This window comes from Grammomys surdaster, unplaced genomic scaffold (assembly GCF_004785775.1).
Source record: "Grammomys surdaster isolate TR1022 unplaced genomic scaffold, NIH_TR_1.0 173, whole genome shotgun sequence".
Classification (NCBI taxonomy): domain Eukaryota; kingdom Metazoa; phylum Chordata; class Mammalia; order Rodentia; family Muridae; genus Grammomys; species Grammomys surdaster.
Window position 1 is genome coordinate 3,175,734 of NW_021604621.1, and position 20,992 is coordinate 3,196,725.

Here is a 20,992-nt window from a genome sequence, read left to right on the forward strand (position 1 = left end):
ATCCTCTCCCTTCCTTCCTTCCTTCCTTCCTTCCTTCCTTCCTTCCTATCTCTCTTTCTGTCTCTCTGTCTGTGTTTACCTCTCTCTGTCTCTCTCTCTCTCTCCCCACCCCTCTCTGGCTAGTATTAAAGACTGAACCTAGGGTCTCATGCTTTGGAGACAAGCATTTCGCCACCAAGCTGTAGCCACAGCCATAACCTGTTGTACCTTAATGTATTAGCACTGTTTTGCCCTGTGCTCATTAGATGAGCTTCTGTGGAACCTGAGAGATTTGGAATTGTAGCTCAGCTTGGAGTCATAGAGTGTTTAAAGGGAGCAGATTTTAAACACTTGCCGTGGAGGTGGTCTGTTTGGAGCTTAGCTTTGGACTCATTACTGAGAAAAGTGTTTAGAAGATGGCCTCTGCCTTGTGCAACATTATTATTAAGACTTGGTTTTGGCAAGGGAAAAAGGCTGTACAGATGAACACCATGCATTTAAAGGGGAAGGAGACTAGACACCTGGAAGACTCCTAAGAAATTTGCAGGCAAATCATTTCCTCTTTGGTGTGATACTCAGGTACCTGCTTTCCTAAGACCTAATTAATTGTCTAGAGCCTGCTTATATTCATAATACATTCTTTCCTTAATGTTTGGAGGAGTGAGGGGCCTTTCCAGTTGATTATAGGACTCTTCCCCTCCCATGTCCACAACATAAACTATTTTCTTCTCCACATATGCATATTCAGTTTTGTCTTCTACAAATCTCCAAGGAAGTGCTTTAAGAGTGGGGATTGTTCTTTTTTATTCTTTTTCTTTCTTCTGTGTAGCTGTGCTTTAAAACATACAAGATGATGGGTATGCATCATCTTTAGGAAAAGAAAAGGCTGTCACTCCAGACAACTCATCCTATCTTGAGAAAACAAAGTGTGGACTCTCTTCTGTCTTGTATTTGAAAAAAGAACAATACAAGTTAATAAGATTTGGGTAAAATGTGTTGAAGGAATGAAAAGGTTGAGTTGTTCCACTTTTAGATAAGTCACGTGTACAGAAAAATGAGACATTTCATAAATAAATAAATAAAACTGTAACAGATAATTCCTGTTAGTAGGATGATATTATTTTCTTCCAGTTTTTGTCATGCATCCACTCAAAAATCATTATTCTCTTTATGTTTTGTAATGTTTTAAAAGCTAATAGGCTAGACATGGTGGTACATGCCTATAATACCAACCAAGGAGGTGAAATCATGAGGATCAGGTTATATAGCAAGTTCAAAGCCAGCTCTGGAAACAAAAAAGGAAAACAAAACAAATGTTAGTAACCACAATTAGTTCTAAATTTTAGTTAATATACTATAGTTGTTTCCCTATCTGATTAAAGCTTCTCTAGAAATTATTTATAATGGCCATATAAATATCTATTATTTGGATAAATAATGTATCATAATATAGTATAATTAATATAATATAATGAGTGTATAACCAGCATCCTGTTAATTCAGCATTCATCTTCTTGGCTAGATATTGAAGGAGTCTTGAGTAATACAGTGAAATTTCATGACCTAGGCTATACGTGTGCCTCTGGTCTTTACTTTTTGATCCCGAATGAAGATGAAAGCCTCAGCCTCTGTTCCTTCATTTGTAAAGAGTGTATTAATGTGACTCACTCCTTGAATGCTGGAAACAATTAGAGGAGCTGACCCCTGGAAGCCTTTTAGCATGGAGCTAACATAGACTAAGCACTCAATAAGTGTTACTAATAATGCATAGCAATTTCCTTGTCTTTAGCCTCCACCACCTCACTTTTAGACTCTGAGATTGAAAATTGCTTTCATTTAGATAAGTAGAATTTCAGAATGGAAATTACTTTCAGCTAAGGAGCTTCTTTACCAGTTGAGCATTTTCCAGATGGAAGCTTATGTCAATTTCATAAGAGGGGGAAATGTTCTGGAACTTTTGCACTTAGATATCCCCATTTGTTCCAGAATAAGGTAGTAGGGAACCCACTGGCTGCAAGCAGGGGAATGGTCTTTGTACCCACAGGCAAAGCCACCCAGACTTTTCTCCTGTACCTCTATCACCTTTTTTTTAAAAAAAATCTTCATGTGTTTTTTTTATGTTCTAATTTTTATTTTAAAATAATTTGAAACTTTCAAAGAAGTTACCAGAACAAAATGAACACATGCAAATCCTGACTGAGATTTAGCATTTGTTATGCTTTCTGATGTGAGTCCTAAAATACAGATCAGTGTAGCATTCCTTGCTATATGACAGGCATGCACTATGGGACTTCACATATCTGACCAAAATGGTGTGCTCTCAGATGCTGAGCTTCGGGAAACAGAAGGCCAGCGTAGAAGGTCCCTGGAGTCTCTTACAATAAAAATAGGTGTATTTTTTTATCTCTAATACAAATTGTAGAAAGTAAATCCCAACATATCTACTCAATGGAAGAGAATAAATTTGTATTTTGAATATGATAATAGAGAAATATCCTGTCAAATAAAAGAATTCAGAAACAATTTAAATGCCCTTAGATTAAAAAAAAAAAGATGGCATACACGTATCATAGGAAACCACTCCTTGACAAAGAGGAGTAGATTACTGATACAGTCAATAACACAGATAAATCTCAAAGGTGTTTTGTCTCTCTCAGAAGGCTTCATCCAGCAGTATAAACACAGATGAGGAACTGCATGTATTGACAGCGATGATTAGAATAAACCGTGTTGAGTAAAAGTGTAACTTGCAAGAACTATTATCATATGATATTTATGACTCCACATATGTAACAGAAGCATAAAACAACACCGTGTATAGTTTGTGGGTAAATTTAAAAAAACCTATGAAATATAATAGAAACAGTTTTCAGATTGCATTTCTTGTTGGTAGGATTGTGGCAGACAATACTATTCAGAAAGGGTATACAGCTAGTACTTACTGTTTTGTATTCTCTATCAGGTGGCCAGTCAGGTGCAGCTAGAAGAGATGCTTAAGAGAACAAAAGATATCTTATTTGAAAGGGTCTAGTATTCTAAGTAGAGTCACATAGAAAAGACGTTAAGATGGAGCAGTCAAGAAGAAGGCAGAGACAAAGGGAATGTTTAGGCCATTGCCACTGAGTTGTCTTTGGAAAAGCAAGACGAGGCAGGGCTGGGTAAAGGGTTCAGGATTGACTAGTTTGAATCCTTTCTATAAGCTCTAACTTTAGGGGTAGGTTTTAGTTGCATGGCATCTGATCCTGGGAAAGGGTTCAGGATTGACTAGTTTGAATCCTTTCTATAAGCTCTAACTTTAGGGGTAGGTTTTAGTTGCATGGCATCTGATCCTGGGATGGCTAAGGTAGAGGAATGTACATAGAGGAAACACAGCTTGGACTAGTTAGGTTACATATCAAAGTCCTGCCTACAACTGAGCCCTTGTGTTTCTAAGACCAGCCCTCTGGAAGGGGCATACATTCCCTAGTCAGAAAGGTAATGGTTTTTTCTGTGTGTCTGTCTCTGTGTGTGTGTGTGTAGAAATCAGGGCTGCACACACACATACAAATAATTAAAATATTTTTTAAAAAACCTCAGACAGTTCTTCCTGATTATAATACAAATAGCAACTAATGATATAGGACATATGTATTTCTCATGCCATGCATGAAGATGAGTACAGTGGCAAAAATGTAGGTTTGAATTTTGACTGACCCATGTGATCTTGAGCAAGTCGTCAATTATTTGAAGTTTTGGTTTTCTCGGTTAGAAAATGAAGATAATGATCATTATAGTAAAAGCTTTGTAAATAGGGCATGATGGTGTACACCTTTAATTCCAACACTTGGGCAGAAGAGGCAGGTGGATCTTTATGAGTTCAAAGCCAGACCAGTCTACATATTGAATTCCAGGACAGCCGGAGCTACATTGTGAGGCTTTGTTTTGAGAATAGAAACTAAGAGGATTCAATGAGAAGATATATTTGAATACTTAGTTCAGTGATTTTCCCATGTTCAATATTGTTGTAGTATTTATACAAGCCCTTTTTATGTATTAAATATAGGAATTTGTTCTTTACCCTCCACCCACACACTTTATATAGCTGAGTTTTGAGAACTCCAAACAAGTCTTGCCTTTATATGGAATGTTTTGGATCTTGATATCAACTTTATCTTCTTTCTATTGTCTCTCTATGGGTCATTGGAATCTACTGTCTCATCTCTATATCTTTTGATACCTAAATGTCTAACTGGTCTTATACAAATGTCAACTTACCCTTGAGGTCAGTGGAAAAGGCTGGCACCAGATTTTAATGGTACATGGATCATCGATGTGGCTTTTCCTCTCCCAGCATGAATCTATGCTGTGGCTATCATAGAAGTGACAATATTAGGCCAGAGTCAACTTCACTCAAGACCTAAAGTCAAGTTTTCCAGAGCACAAGGTGTCTGGCTAGCCTTTTTGAAAACTCAGCTGCTCACCCTGAGGTAAAAGGACTTGGACTGCGTCAGGCTGCCTACTCATACTAACCTGTGTGTCTAGAGAGTCTTTCTAAAAGCTACCCTCAAAATCAGATCAACTCTAGGGCAGATGATACAGGAGGAGGTAGAGAGATGCCTGAAACCAAAGGAAGGGCAGAGGTGCATCTTAGACTTCTCTGAAAGAGAGGGAGACACTTAAAAAAGGCAGCAAGAATGATGGGAGTTTGAAGTCTGATGTCAGATAGGTCTGGGTACAGCTTGTCACTGACCAAGTCACCTTACTTTTTAAATGAACCTGGTTTCCATATCAAAATGATGGAAAAGTCATAGTGCCTATTTAGAAATTTGCTATCAGAATTGAGCAGTTAATTTCATACTTTCCTGAAATGTATTAGGTGCACATTGTCACCCGTCATTGAGGCCTTGGTGACAAACGAATAGCAGGAAGAAATAGATTCGCAGAGATATAAAAGCAGTCTTAGGGCTTCTGTGCCATCCTGTGGTGTGCTCTTGAACTTAGTTGAAGGGCCACTTTTTGTGAGCTATAAGACAGGAGCCAAATGTCTAGGTGCAGCTATTTAAAGGTTTGATGCTGTAACACAACGTTGGCATCTACAGGGTTCTCCTTTGAATACCACACAGCTTAGTTAAAGAAACAACAGCAAAACTACCGTCATTACATTTTCAGCATATGACTTTTTATTGTGCCACATTCCTAGATATACAGGGCACATTTAGTCCACCTGGTAGGATTCTTCTTCTTCACGATATCCAGATGTCCTAGAATGTGTGTGTGTGCATGTGTGTGTGTGTGTGTGTGTGTGTGTGTGTGTGTGTGTGTGTGAGAGAGAGAGAGAGAGAGAGAGAGAGAGAGAGAGAGAGACTGAGATTCAAGTCGTCTAGTATCTTTACTTAGCTGTATCTTAATACAGCTAGTGCCTTTACTGTTATGTGTCTGAGAGACAAAGTTTAGGAACAGTTATTTGTGACCCAGCAAATCAGCTTTTCTTTGGCAGGAACAAACTCATTCTTTCCTCTTTCTCAAGTAAGAACCATGTGCCCGGAATGGTGAAGAAAGCTGCTTAAATCTCTCCTGAGAGTCCTCACAAGAAGGGTTTGTTCCTGGGTTAATTGTATTTGACTTAGGAAGGATGTGTAGTATGCATTTTAACAAGCCTGGTATTGGGACTAGGAAACACTATCATTACTTGATGCTCCTCTTCTCTTCCCTCCCTTTCTGTCCCCTTTTCTGTAATGTTAGCAGTGGAACCCAGGGCATTGTATATGCTAATCAGGTGTTCTACCACCAAGCTAAGGTCCTAGCATTTGCTTTTAAGCTACCAGAATTCACATATAAAATAAGTCAGAGAAAGCTTGAGGGTGTCCTCCTTTGCCTGCCCTATCTTGAGCAGCAACTACCAAAGGCATTGCTGAGACATCAGGGAAATAATCTGCACCACACTGCAGATCCAGTTACCTTATTTGCTGTGCTAAAATACACTGACAAAAGGAACTTAAGGGAAAAAGGGTTTTTTTTGGCTCTCCATTCCATGGTATAAATCTCTCAGTGTAGGGAAGTCAAGGCAGAGGCTCCCTGAAAGAACTGGTCAGATTCCATCCACCACCAAAAACAAGGAGCAGTAAGTTAATACATTTGCATCTCTGTTCTACACAGGCTAGGATCCTGGGCCTAGGGATTGGTCTTGCGTACAGTCACAGTGGGTCTTTCCACCTCAGCTCACCCAGTTTTGACAGTCCATCACAGGCATTCTCAAGTTAAGCTTACTCCGGATAGTTCCTCCCAAGTGTTCCTGGAAGCTTGCCTCCTAGATCCCAAGTTGAGAGCTTGTCCCTTACACACAACTCCCAAGCGTGTGCTAGCCTTTTCTGTCCAGGTCTTTTGACTGAAAGATTGACTGTGTCTCTGTAAACAAGCAGCTATTCTAACAAACAGGCTTCTGTAGTAATATTGAGCTCTTAGGTGTCACACTTCCTGTTTTCAAATGCTGCAGCAGTTGGAGTCCTTGGTTGGTGCTGACTTAAAATGTTTAGGGAGCACGGAGCTTCCTATACAATGAACTGTTGTAACCAGACTGTGTTCAGAACTGTTTGGGGATTCAGAGGCAGTATGTGTTCCAGGTAATAAACATAAATATGTACTTATTTCCATTTACTTTGCATGTGGGTGAGCTCTTAGGCTGTTTTCCACAGAGGGTCACTTCTCCTACATGATCTAGCTGAGCCTTGAACATTTTCTTCTCTGTCGTGACCTGTTGATCTTCTTTCTCTTCCAGGTTACAGATGCACATGTTGAATGGGGCTCTTCTGGCATTGGTGTTTCCTGTGGTAAATACCCGGCTGGTAAGTAATCTCTTCTAGCAATGCAACATCTAAATCACGATATGATTACTCCTTTCCTATCTAACGTTTCTTCTCATTTGTTGCCCTTAAGGGCATGGAATTTTAATATGTGTATGTCAATGCTGCTGTTTGACAGTCATGTCTGGAGTTAATAGAGGCTTGTGGGAATAGTTTGTCACACTTCAGCTACAGCAAGGGTTTAGATAAACACAACTGGAAAAACCAAAACGTTATATAGAAATTGGAGAGATTTGATGGAATGAAATGGATCTAGGACCACACACCCTTAGGCTGCGACTCCTGGATGTTGTAGGGGGCACAATGATGTAGAATAACATGCTAGGGGGCTTCAGAACTTGTCTGTTTTACCAAGGAACCTCTTGAGCAAGCATATTTTTTCAACATCCACCCAAATCCATAGAGCAGAGTAGGCCACTTCCTCCACCTTCAGGAGAAGCAGGAGCTACAAGGCTGGAGGCATGGTAAATTGTCTAGAGTCTTAGAAATTAATGAGTCATTTATTGAAAGTCCATAGACAAAAATCACCTATAAAGATGGATAGTATGGTTTTATGGTTTTGTGACTTAAATTTGTCGTCTAGATGAACATTATAGATGAACTCTTAAAGTAAAACTTTCTCTTTTGCATATAATTTTGTGGTTTACAGGATCTTTGTGTGTGTGTGTGTGTGTGTGTGTGTGTGTGTGTGAGAGAGAGAGAGAGAGAGAGACAGAGAGGGAGAGAGAGAGAGAGAGGGGTAGATAGTACAGTTATTACAGCCTCTTGTTTCATAGAGAAAGAAACTGATTCAGGATGTCACCTGAATTGTAAGTGGCACTTTAGATCAGAGTCTGAGCCTCTCAGTCTTAAAATGAGGCCACACACTGCCCCTTCCGAAGAATGTAATCATCTTCTCTCCACAGATATGCCTCAGTCGTGTAAGTTGTGCTAGTTTAGATTTACATAATATAGAGGTAGAAATTAAAAGTGAAAAGTTGACCTAAAGCAGTGATTTTGCAACCTTTTCACTATGCTTTGGAGCCATCAGATTATTAGCCAGCTGGGGTGTGGTTTTAGCTCAGTACTAGAATATGCCTAGCATATTCAAGGTCCTGGTTCCCCCTCGCCGGTGCTGTGAAACAAAGAAACAAGGAAATAAACTATTAGTTCCCACCCCATAGAACAACTGACAGGCAGGACAACAGCGAACCAACAAAGCGATGCTCCTCAGGCTGCTCCTGGAGAACCCGTATGTTAGGCACTCATAATTCAGTTAGTTACTCTAAGTGTGTAATTTAAGTGTGGCCTGAAATTAAGCATCAACTGGGTGTTGCTTATTAGAAATGTTGAGGTCAGGCCTCAGCACAGATTTATTGTATCTGACTCTACTAAGATGCTAGCTTAGATGACCTAGACCCCTTCCTCCAAGGAGCCCAAAGCACCGTCTTTGTGAACCATTTGGGCTTGTGTGAAATGAGAGGCAGCAAGCAGGCAGTGCTGTTTCTGGTTTAATGGGTAGCATTCGTTCTGATCGGTGTTCCCCTGTGAGATGGCATGAGCGTGCACAGTTTACATCATAGGCACTATTGTTCTCATTTCTATGCTTCCCCCCCACCCATCATAGAATTTGCCTGACTTCGCCTGCTAAATTCTAGAATCAGAACTCATGCCTTGGGCTTCCAAGTGTAGCTCAATGGGAGAACATGTCCCTCTGGTATACAAGACCCTGGATTCTTTCCGCAGCACTAAACAACCACAACAAGACACCTCTGCCTTGAACAGAGAACAGAGGGCATCATGTATCATAGAATGGTGTGGATAACCGGAATGAACAGACTAAATTTGTACTTTAAAAAAATAAAAGTTGATTTTGTCCCCTTTGCTCCTTACTGGCTGTGGCTCAGGAATGTGGAACTGGATTTGTTCTCTGCCTGGGATAGGAACAGCTAAGGCTTGGGAAAGGGGCCCCTGCTTTCTCGTCTCATTTCTCTCCTCACCTGATTCCAGCTCCCAGGAGAGGCTGGGTATCAGAGAGCTACTGTCTAAATTTTCTTCAACTCTCTCAGCTACCAGGACCTGTACAGCAAGTGAGGGTCCCTCAGAAAAGCATTCCCTGAACTAATGGTGCCAGTGATTCTGAGTTTGAAAGTGGTCAGCCCAGAGCTCTGGCTAACTAGCTCCTGCCACTTGCAGTTCTGTTCCCAGGGAAAACCCAGGAACTGTTTGCCTTGTAGCGTCTCAAGCTCTTGGCAGAAGTTAAGACTACCCTACCATTGCACAAGTAGGAGAATGAAAGCAGCAAGGGGCCTGGTCACACACCTGAGGGCATTTCACAAGCTGCTGGTCAGGTTCTCCTTGAGACACCATTGTTAATAGCAATCCAGTGGGTCTTACCAGGTCTCCTGATGTTTTCCTAAGCCTGTTATCTGTAACTACAGGGACAGCAACCTCAGTTGCCACTGAGTGAGTGCCTGTTTCTCTGCCAGGAGCTGCTGTAACTGTTTTGCCTGAGTGGATTTAGTTAATCTTTACAGCTTTTGAGGCTAAGTTCAGTTACCATCTCCAAGGTCAAGGTGCCAGCAGGATTGGCTTCTTTCAGCTGCTTTCTTTGGCTTGAAGATGGCAGCCATCATATATTTATTGTTCTGATTTCTTAGTGTGGTCAACTATTTATGAAGACATCTATCACATTGGGCTCCAGCGCTGAAATAGCCTACTTTCACCTTAATCTCTTCTTTAAATCCCTGTCTCCAATATACTCACACTCTAAGATACTAGGGATTAGATCTTTGACATATAAATGGGGGTTGCAGAGGACCTGGTAGGGTCCACGATGCCTGTACTATCTTATACAGATAACATTGTTTCTTTCATGACACCCTTCGATTGGTTTTAATCTCCCTGGATTTTTGCCTCCACCCTTTCCCCACCCCTTCTTTTGTCTCTTTGTTTCTCTCCCCTCATCTCATTCTTTCCTCCCCCTTGTCATGACACGGATCTGTTACAACAATACGCAGTGCTTTCTAAACAAATGCTTATCAAGAATATGTATCAGTTTACCTGTGGCTAAAACTTTTCATGGGCTCTATAAGAAGTGATTCCATCTACCTTAGTAAATTTTTATACCCCCTTTTCTAAAATAAAGCTGAGCAAAGCTCATATATCCTTCTGCACTTGTCTTTGCAATTGGTATTGGTCTGGCTCTTTCATGTAGTTGGGGCACCTCTTGAGCAACTTTGGCCTTTAGGGCAGTTGGTTGAGTTCAGATTGACTTCAAATGAGACACAGGAAGGCTGGAACTTCATGATTAAACCTGATGATCCAATTAGGCAGGCAAAGCAGCTTTGACTACTCCTTTGCCTTTCCTTCTTGGCCCTTTATCTTCTTAATCTTTTTTTCCTCATTAGCAGTGATGAGGAAGCAAGAAAAAGAACTAATTAGTGCTACACCCGTCCCACGACATATATACACTTGCATACATAAAGACAGGGTGAGAGGGAGCTGGAAGGAGTCGCTTGCCACAGTCAGCTAAAGGATTTGAGGTCATCAGTGAATGTCCAAGTGAACTCTTCTGCCCTCTGGCTGATTGGCACTAGGATTTGCAGACCAGCTAGAAAATGTTCCATCTTCAATTCATTGAGTTTCTCTGTCTTCAAAGCTCACACCTTAAAAGAAGGACCTCTATTCCACTGGACCAAGTTATAAGTAAGTGTTCTTTATAGCTACGGTCCAGCTTAAGATGAAGCATCTTCAAGGCAGTTTGCATGTCCTTTTGCTACTTAAACAGAGGAAACACTCATGAGACCACTGGTTAGATTAGTCAGGTTCTCAAAGCTTTGGTAATTTGATTTTATCTTATGGTAGAGAGATTTCCTTGTTTCTTCCCTTCCCTCTCCTTTCCCTCTTTCTCTCTTTCCTCCCTTCCTTCCCTCCCTCCCTCCCTTCCTTCTTTCTTGGTGTTTCAGGCTTCATTATTTAAGAACAAAATGATGAGTGATTGACTCATGATCAGTGACATCAACTACCTCTTTCCTCCAACTACCTCCCCCAACACTTCTTGTCCCTCACCTTGTTTGCTTTCTATCCCTCATCAGTAAATGGAAAACTTAATCCCAAAACTCTGGTGGAATAGCCTTTGGGCTCTCTTTATCTCCTCTCTCCTCTCTTCCCTTTGCCCCCCTCATCCCTGAGCATGGCTGATGCCTCAGCTTGAATGTATAGGAGAGTCTAGAGCAGTGATAGGGACAGAGGGGAAGGCTTCATCCTTCTGAAAAGGAACTTAAAGAGTAGAACATGGTAAAGTGGTGCCCTTATAGGTTGGAGTCCCAGAACTGGGTCCTGAGGGCAGGGGAAAGGATAGAGGCCTCCCTGGGAAAGGAGACTCTGAAGCCTCATACTGCGCTCACTCTGAGTAGTTTGTTTACTCTTTTGACAATTACAGAACCACATTAGGCTATAACTGTCTCTAGTTCAAGCTGCTCATGGGTGATGCTGATCTGCTGCAGAGTAGGCTTTAGACACTACAGGACCATGTTATCTGGATTTTGTTTTTAATGTGGTTCTTGGCTCTCCTCTGGTTTCTCTTAGGGGCCTACATTAGGGTCTCTACTTTGTACTTCTGAAGGATCTGATTGTTGACTTTCTCCACCCTCAGCTACAGCAGGGGCCATAGCCAACGCTTGTTCTTGTAACTGAGCTACAGGAGGGCCTCAGAATGGCAGATCTGTGAACCTTCCTAAAGTCAACACCTAGGGTGAGCCCTGCATCAGCTTGAGTATACCCCTAGGTGACTCTCTTCTACTTTAGCATCTTGGCAAACTGCTCTGGTTCTTTCTGTAGGGCTTTCATGTCTTGGGATTCCTCAGGATTTGGCTTTTCCCTCTCTTCCACTGCGGTGGACAGATAGTACAGGACTCAGGGCAAGCCCCATCAGAGTTGCTCTCCACTCCAGCTCCTTAGGCTTCAAAGTGTCCAAGCTAACTTGGGGCAGTTGGCCCACTCCCAACTGAAGTCCACAGTATGCCATCCCTCTGCAGAATTCCTACAGTGGAAGAAATGGGGGAGATCCCTACATTTCTAAGCCTGGCCAAACTCCTGGCTTGATTCTGGGCCCACCCAGAGGGCTTTGGAAGTTTTGCGGTCTGAAGGTCCACCTATCCTGGCTCCATGCCCTGGGGAGTGAAAAGGCCAGTCCTAAAGCCAGGTACCGGGCTCATGTCACACTCTCAGCTCTCTCTGCCTGTTCTCCTTTTTGTCCTTTAAGGCTCATGGTAGTTTCTTCTCAATGCAAGGTGTTCTGAGCTGCAGAGACAGGGCCTTAGCAAACAAGCTTAAGACACTCTATCAGGCCTTAGCCCAGTAGAAGACACTAGCCTAGCTTGTGTCTGTATTCGCAGACTTCTGTCTTCTACTCAGATTATGGTAATGATCCCTTTCATCCAGCACCTTTTTCTCCAAGGCCCAAAGCTTCTAGTGTATGATTATCTCATTATCAAAATTTCCCATTATTGTGCATCTTTGTTGATCCATTCAATTCGTTTCCTTTTCCACCCCTCCCCCCTTTCCCGGTTTCTCTTTTCTCTGGGTGTTTTTTTTTTTTTTTGAAGTTCTCTCCACTCTCAGACTCAACAGAATTGCTGAGTAGTTCTTCTGTCTAGTTCGGACTGCTCCCCACCATTCAGAACCATTGTCTCAGTGTTCTTGGGATGCAGATTTTCTACTGGCATACCTTGTCCCCGTGTGGGTTGCTGGGACAGCTTCGCTGTCATCAATGCAAATAGGCTTGAGAATCCCACTCTGCTAATTGGCACATTGAAATGTGCTAATTGACCTAGATGAGTTATTTAAAAATTGAGCTGTTTTTTAAAAGTTATAGTTTAGATTGTAGACTTGAGCTGGGGACAGAATATCCTTTTGGTTTCTTAAGGGTACTTAAAATATCAAAAGCTTGATTTCAAAAACAGGTCTTAAATTACTGAAGCATTGACTGAGGCAAAATTGTGACTTCACTTTCTACAAAGGATGATGTGTTGTGTCTTGAATTAGATAAATGCAGTGTGTCTGAGACATGGAGTCTGTTGAAAAGGGGCTGGGACTCCCAAGTTTAAGCAAATTCTAGCAACTGTCCTCATATTCCGGTTGCAGGTACAATAATGCTTATTTAAAAAAAAACAGTAAGAAGACTATAATAAAGGGAAATTGTTTTACTTTACTGTCAGTACTACCAGCCCAGAAGTAAATTCTGTTAAAGGCTGATTATCTGTGCTTTCACACGTCTCTCTTGCTCATACCCTGCAGATAAAGATTTTCATAGGTTTTTTTTTTTTCGTTTCCTAGATTATTTGAAATTAAGTTTCTTGCCCAGTTGAGATTTTATTATAAACCATTTTCCAATGTACTTTTCCTTTAACCTGAAACCAGGCAGTCAATAATCTCATTAGGCACATACATAATTCTTTTCTATTAGCTGCTTGATGACTGGGTTGGATCAAACATTGTAAGTATTCTCTGTGAGGGTGGACACTGTCTCTTGCTTTCTGCCGAATCCTTGCAACACCATAGACACCACAAATAAGAGTGATTGAATATTCCGAGCCTGAGAATACAGGCCTGTGTAAGGCTGAGGCAGGAGGGTCACATGTTTAAGGTCTGTTGGCTTATATTCTGAGTCCAAGGCTAGTCTGAGCAGTTTGGTGAGACCCTGTCTCCAGATAAAAATTTAGAAGAGAGTTGATTCGGAGGCAGAATGCCTGGTTCACATGTGGGAGGCCCTACGTTTAAACACCAATAAAAAAAAAATAACCCTCATGACATCGGAAGGTGGCATATTGGTGGAACATAGTGGAGATTGGCAGGAGAAATTGGAGATAGATGTGATCATATTCATGTCTAAAATTTTCAAATAATCAAGAAAAATTTTAAAAAGAAAAAAGATAAAAAGAATCCATCATCAAATCTTCCATAATATTGAAAGTCTAGAGGTTTCTTTCTTGTGTCCTGGGATCTTGGATTTGAAGAAAAAAAAAGGTGGTAAAGTTCTTTTTCCAGCCACTTAAAAAAGCCTGTTTATTTCTGTCAATATAATGAAAGACAAAGTTTTGTTACCGAAAACGCATGCAATGCAGTGAAACATAAAATTTACCACCAATGCATAGCTGTTTTCCCCCATAGATTACAAACAAGAAGGAACAAGAGGCCATTGTCTTGTGTGTGTGTTTGTGTGTGTGTGTGTGTGTATACTATATATGTGACTGTGTTAGAGATTAAACTTCATTTATTTTGGACAAGGACATTGGACATTTATAATAGGCAATGAACCCTTGAGCTACATCCCAAAACTTGGTTTCTGTTTGTTGTTATTCTTTTTATTTTGTAATAGAATTTTACTCAGCAGACAGGTAGGCTTTAGCCTTCTTAGTAGCTAAGATTATAGGCTTGGGACAACCTGGCTTAGATATATGATCTTTTTCTATAAGCGTAACATATGTACAGTGCAGAAAAAAAAGGAAAATGCAGACAAATACCCAAATCAAACTGAAATTATGGGGCAGTAATGACTGCTAATATTGTTTGCTGCATGTTCTAGAAGAGCCCTTTCCCCTCTGTAGATGTTAACAGGTCACAAGTGCCCTCTGTGGAGCCAGCCTGTCTGTGGATTTCTAGTCAGTTCCGGTGTGTACAGCCACATGACCATGCATAAGGCAGTGGCCTCGCTGTCCTCATTAGCTTATCTGTAAGTTATACTGTTCTGAATGATCACGTGAGGCACACTCTTAGCTGTGCCTACACCACAGGAAGCAATGGAGAAGCACCCCATGGGGTGGGGCTACTACTATTGCTAATATTTTCTCAAAATGTTTGAGGAGGGCTCCTGTTAGTGCACCGTTTTTTATGTTATTCTGCAGAGCTTTGGCCTCAGCTCCTGGGGTTGCTCATGAAGGGGGCTTTGTTTCTGAATTAGCCTTGCTGAGTGAGATTAAAATTCCCTGGCAGGGATTCTTGTTCTTTTTTATTTTTTTGTATTTGGTTCAGGGGCAGTATGTTTGAATAGGAATCTGGCCAGCCCTCCCTACTTTCTTCCCTCCTGAAGGTAAATTAGGCCCACTCCTGCCTACCTGCCTGCCTGCCTGCCTGCCTGCTTCTTTGTCTGTCTACTTCAAACCCTCCCTCTCTCCCCTCCCCTCTCTAAAACAAAATAGACCTATTTGGTAGGTCAGTAGACCCAAGCCAGAGGCTGAGAAACCTATTCAGGAACTGGGCACAGTGGGAGTCACATGTGAGCCTGCTTGCCTTCTGAGCTTCTTAGTGGTTTGCCTTGGCTCTGTAGAACACAGTCCTCTTCAATATCTTTGTTCTTCATCTTGAGCTACTATTATAAATGTTGAAGTTTTTTTGGGCGGTGGAGTGGGGTTGGTATAGCCTCTTACATGTCTTAGGTTGATCTCAAACTTACTATGAGCTTAGAAGCCATTCTCCCGTCACACCTCTTAAGTGCTGGGATAAAGCCATATACTAACTACCATACCTAGCTAAGAGATGTTTCTTTTGTGGAATAAAAGTATTATTTCCCAAGTTATTTTCCTCTTTTAAGTCTATAGATCAACGAGTATGAACCCTCACTGCGCAGTTCAGATTTCCAAAGCTGCTTTCAGAATGTACCAGTGGAGAAGCTGGGCTGTGGCTTGCCTAGCCTCATGAAGCCCTGCTTTTGATCTCCAGCACTCCGCTAACAATAAAGAAATAACGGCCAAACGTGCCCTTAAACCTGTTGTTCAGGACGATCATGTTGTGGTCATCTGGAGCTGCATTATGTGTTCAGAATCAGCTGGGATACATAAGATTCTGTCTCACAAACAAGATAAAGCAGTACACCAATGAATACAGAGGACCAATGGCCAGTCCAGTGAGCAGCCAGGACATCTGTGTTGTTTTAGTCCTTCGTTGTCTCTGGCTGGAACTTGGGTCTTTGGAACATTTCGTTTCACCAAGTAGCATTGGTGATATCTGTTCTTTGTACCTCATAGATATGGCAGGGAGGAAAAAAAATATATTAGGTGTAAGGAAAGAACAGCAGATAGAAAAGGAAGGACTTTGGAAAGTTAGAGTAGCATGGAAAGGACTTCTTGGCCTCCTGTTCTCATTCAGTAATATTTTTGGAACAGGGAATTAATTGAGATACAACTTACACATAATTAATGCATCCTTTTAAAGTATCTGCTAAGTGGTTTTTAGTGTATTCAGTGTCATGCAGCCATCACTACTGTTTGATTTTAGATGTTTTTCATCATCCATCTTCCAAACCACGCCCTGTACCTGGTAACCTTCATTGTTTCCCCATCTCTAGACTCCGGCATTTAGTAATCAACTTTCAATCTCTATGGGTTTGCCTATCCTGGACATATGCAAATTAAATCCTATAATTTTTTTTTTGGTATGTTTTCATTGAGAACATTTTTAAGGTTCATTCATGCTGCAGCATGGGTTAGTACTTCATATTTGTGAGCATATAACATCCCTCTGCAGGATATGTGATGTTTTAATTAGCTATTCAAGCATTGGTATTTTTTTTTCTTTTTTGGCTAGTATGACTGATGTTGCTGTGCACATTGATTTAAGAATGTACGTCTCTTTAGGTATATACTTCGGGGTTGGATTGCTGCATCATAATGTAACTGTCTGTGTAGGCCTGGGATGAACCTGCCCAGCTGCACCGTAACATGACCGTCCCACTTCATAGCCTCAGCAGCAATGAGTCATTTCCAAGTTGTACACACCCTTGTATTGTTTTTGTCCTTTCCATTAGAGCCCTAAGGACAAGATAATGGACTATCACCATGGCTTTGCTTTCTTTGATAAGCTAACTGATGTTGAATGCCTTTTCATGTACTCATTAGCTCTTTTTAAGCCTTCGAGGGAATTATTTTCAATCTTCTTTCCATTTTTGAGTTGCTTTTTACTAATCGGCTTTACGAATTCTCTCTAAATATTGGACCCATAGTAGACATATGAATAGAAATATTTTTCTTGGGGGCTGGTGAGATGGCTCAGTGGTTAAGAACACTGACGGCTCTTCCGAAGGTCATGAGTTCAAATCCCAGCAACCACATGGTGGCTCACAGCCATCTGTAATGAGATCTGATGCTCTCTTATGGAGTGTCTGAGGATAGCTACAATGTACTTACATATAATAAATAAAAACCTTAAAAAAAATAAATATTTTTCTTGCATTCTATTGGTGGTGTTTTGTTAGATTGATTTCTAAATTTTTGAGACAAGATCTTATGTATCCTAGGGTAGCCTTGAAGTTGCCCTGTAGACTGACACTGAATGCCAATGCTGGTGTAGATTGACAGATTCTCCATTTCACTCAGGTGTCCATTGACATCTGGTGTCTACGCATTTTCTTGTTTATGCCCATTATGCCCTGTGAGCTGTACATTGGTTTTTAATTTCAAGAGACTACTTGTTTTTGGTTTGGCTGTCCTTTGAAGTACACATCTTAAAACCTTTTTTGAAAATCTCTATTATTTGGTCGCTTTTACTTTCTGGGCTAGCATAGCATGTGAAGAAATAGTTTTGGCTAAAGTAATGAAGAGAGGACATTTAAGAGTCTCATAAGGTTAGTGCTTACATTTGCGTATATGATCATTTTTGAGTGAATTTTAAAATGTGGTGTGAGTTGTCAGTCTAAAGTAATTTTTTAGATATTCGGACTTACTGTTGCCTTTGTGTCATTTGTTGAAATGACTGCCTTCATGTTGCCATCTATGTCAAAAGTCAGGCAAAAATAAATATCAGGTTTATTTCGCAATCCTCTCAGTTCTGTCCTGGTTATCTATTTTGCCTGGTATACGTGCCCTATACTGTGATGATCACTGTAGCATGGTAGGAGGCATTATGTTGTTTTGTTTTATTTTGTTTTTGAGACAGAGTCTATCTGAGTAGCCCAAGCTGGCCCAGAAATTTTGGTTTTCTTGACTCTTCCATGTGCTTGGGTTACAAATTCACATCCCCATGTCTGGTGATGGAAGGTTTGAAAAGTAGGACATATGTATTTCCATGATGGTTTTGTCATTCCTGGGAGCCTTTTTTTTATCATGTAATTTTTGCAGAGCAACCAATAGAGGTTTTGATAGGGATTGCATTGAATGTAGAGAACTTTGTGCATCTTAACAATATTAAATCCTGCAGTCCATAAACATAAGATGTCTAAGCATCCAGTTATTTAATTTTCAGTGATATTTTGTGGTTACTTAGTATAGGATACACATTTCCTTTGTTAACTTTGTTCCTATCTATTTTATTCTTTTTGTTTGTTTTTTAAGACAAGGTCCTGGCTGTCCTGGAACTTGCTATATAGACAGGACTGGCCTTGAAGCTACAGATAGCCCTTGTCTCCTGAGTGCTGTAATTAAGGCATGGACTATCATGTCCAGCTTTTTTGTAAATGGAATTTTTGTTTGTGTTTGTTTTTGAGACAGGGTTTCACTGTGTAGCTCTGGCTGTCCTGGAACTCACCCTATAGACCAGGCTGGCTCTGAATGCAGAGATCCTCTGTATCCCATGTGCTGGGATTAGAGGTGAGCACCACCACCTGGCACGTAAATAGAATTCTTCACTTTATTTTAATTTTTTATTTATTTAACGTATTGAGTACACTGTCACTGTCTTCAGACACACCGGAAGAGCACATTGGATCCCATTACAGATGGTTGTGAGCCACCATGTGGTTGCTGGGAATTGAACTTATGGCCTCTGGAAGACCAGTCAGTGCTCTTAACCGCTGAGCCATCTCTCCAGCCCCTTGCCTTTATTTTAGATTACTCACCACTACTCTGTAGAAATGCAGCTCAATTTTCATACTGCTTTTGTATCCTCTCATGTTTTAAAACTCATGTATTGCCCTTATTTTTTTTTATCTGTGGGCTTCAGAAGATTTTCTATGACAAAATCATGTCACCTATAAATAGAAATAGTTCTACTTCTTTCTTTACAATCAGGAAACATTTTCTGATTTTCCTTGTTCACTTAGGCCTAGATCTCCTAACAGTTTTAAACTAGAAGTAACAAAAGCAGACACCCTCATACCATCCCTCATCTCACAGGGAAGCCATTCTGTCTTTCAGACCATTAAGTAACTTAGGTGTGGAGTATTTGTAGATATCCCTATCACACTGAGAGATTCCTCTTTTAATAAATATTGCCAGTGAATTGAGTATGATGTTGTTTAATGTGGGGAAAGCTAGTCAATGTTGAATTTGGAATAGGTGAGAAGATGTCAGTTCTTTGAAAGGGAGGTATTAAGATGCTTCCAGGATCGCGAGCATACTTTGTTCAGATTAACAAGTGGAATCCTGTGTGAAATGGTGCTGAACACCCCTAATCTTGACACTTTGGAGACAGAGGCAGAAGAACCATGAGCTTGAGGCTACTCTGGGCTGCATACCAAGATTTTGTTTTTAAAAGTGATATTGTAGGGGGGTTGGAGATATGGCTCAATGGTTAAGAGCACTAGTTGTTCTTCCAGAGGACCTGGGTTCAATTCCCAGCACCTACATGGCAGCTTGCAACTGTCTGTAACTCCAGGTCTAAGAGGTTATGACACCTTCTCACATACATGGCAAGCAAAACACCAATGCACATGAAATAATGAAAAAACCTGAGCTATATAAGCATATGTAAATGATTAGTCCAAACTAAAAGCTTCTGCACAATATTGTGATACTATATTGTTATGAAGTATTTAGGGTGAAATAAAATGTTACCACAGGACTAGCATGTAGTTGACTTCAATGAATGATTGCTATATAGCTACCATGTTTAAGGAGATGCATGAGTCACCTTAAGCTGCCATCTAAAAGTACAATAGACAGGATGGTCAAACAGGATTCTTACAGTTTTGGAAGTGGAGAGATGTGCTTTTCAAGTGACATCATAGTGAAGGCTTTCTCTGGCTTGCAGGGGGCTAACTTTAAACAGTGAAGGAAAGAAGTCAGCAAAACCAAGTCTTTGAGGCTTCATACAAGGACCATAACCCTGTGTTAGATGTCTGTGTTAGGTTTCTGTGGCAGAGATGAAGTACGGGAGGTAACCATCTTATAAAAAGCAGGCATTCATTTGGCTCAGTAGTTCAGTAGTTTGAGTTCTCAAGGTTGTTTGGCTCTTTTGCTTTTAGGCCTCTAGTGAGGCAGAGCATCATGATGACAGTGTGTGGAGGTGGGAGAGTTTGTTCAATGCTAGGCAGCTAGGAAGTGGGGAGAGGGGAAAGAAGCGCCAGAGGAGAGAAGGGGGTGTGTGAAGAACAGGAGGAAGAGGAAAAGAAGGGAAGAGAAGCTAATATTCTTTTCATATGCTGGCCTCTAATGACCTAACTTCCTTCCTTTAGGCTAGTGGTTCTCCACCTTCCTATTGCTATGACCCATTAATACAGATCTTCCCGTTCTGGTGACCCCCATCCATATAATTATTTTCATTGTTGCTTCATACCTGCAATTTGGCTACTGCTATGGATCATAATGTAAATATCTGATAAGCAGAATGTCTGATATGCAACCCCTGTGAAAGAGTCTTTTTGTTCTCCCAAAGAGGTCACAACTCACATGTTGAGAACCACTACTTTCGGCTCAACCTCCCAATACAGTCATAATCTGGTAAGCTAGCCTTGAACTCATGAGACGCTGGGAGACATATCTCCAAATCACAAGTGATATATAGCCAGCAAATCCTTACTCTTCCATCAGCACTTCTGGACAAGTGTTGTTCCTGTGTCCCCTGTTGTGTGAGTACTGGGTAGGATGCTCTGCCCCTTACATCTATGACCTAGAGCCAAGTGACTTGAGACTTGAGTACAAACCAAGGCTTTAGAAAGGTGAAGAGGAGAGAAGTCCCTTCCGTGTCCTAGTACTGCTTAGGGACCAGTGGAAAAGACTTCGTGGCGGGATGAGTTAAGGTCCAAGGAACTGAACCAGGAAAGAAGAGAAATGTGTGAAGCCAGGAAGCCGTAGAAAGCTATACAGATTAAAAACATTGATGTCTGTATGTCTGTATGCTGTCTATCTGTATGGTTTTAATTACTTAGGATTTTAATAGTATGGATGTATGGGATATAGTGTAAACGTGCACTAATGGAATGTAATGATCAAGTTGGTATGTAGAACATTTATTTATATGTCAAATATTTAAAAATTTTCAGC

The 20,992-nt window shown here is 40.9% G+C and overlaps 1 protein-coding gene across 3 annotated transcripts in view; it reads left to right on the plus strand.

Moving 5' to 3' along the window:
* Positions 1-20,992, plus strand: part of Tmem164 (transmembrane protein 164) — a 151,878-nt gene that overhangs the window by 79,459 nt on the left and 51,427 nt on the right. For all 3 annotated transcript variants that reach the window (XM_028767496.1, XM_028767497.1, XM_028767495.1), the window contains one exon: positions 6,734-6,800. In XM_028767496.1, the coding sequence (XP_028623329.1) occupies positions 6,734-6,800 (67 nt within the window). The remainder of the gene's footprint in view (positions 1-6,733; positions 6,801-20,992) is intronic.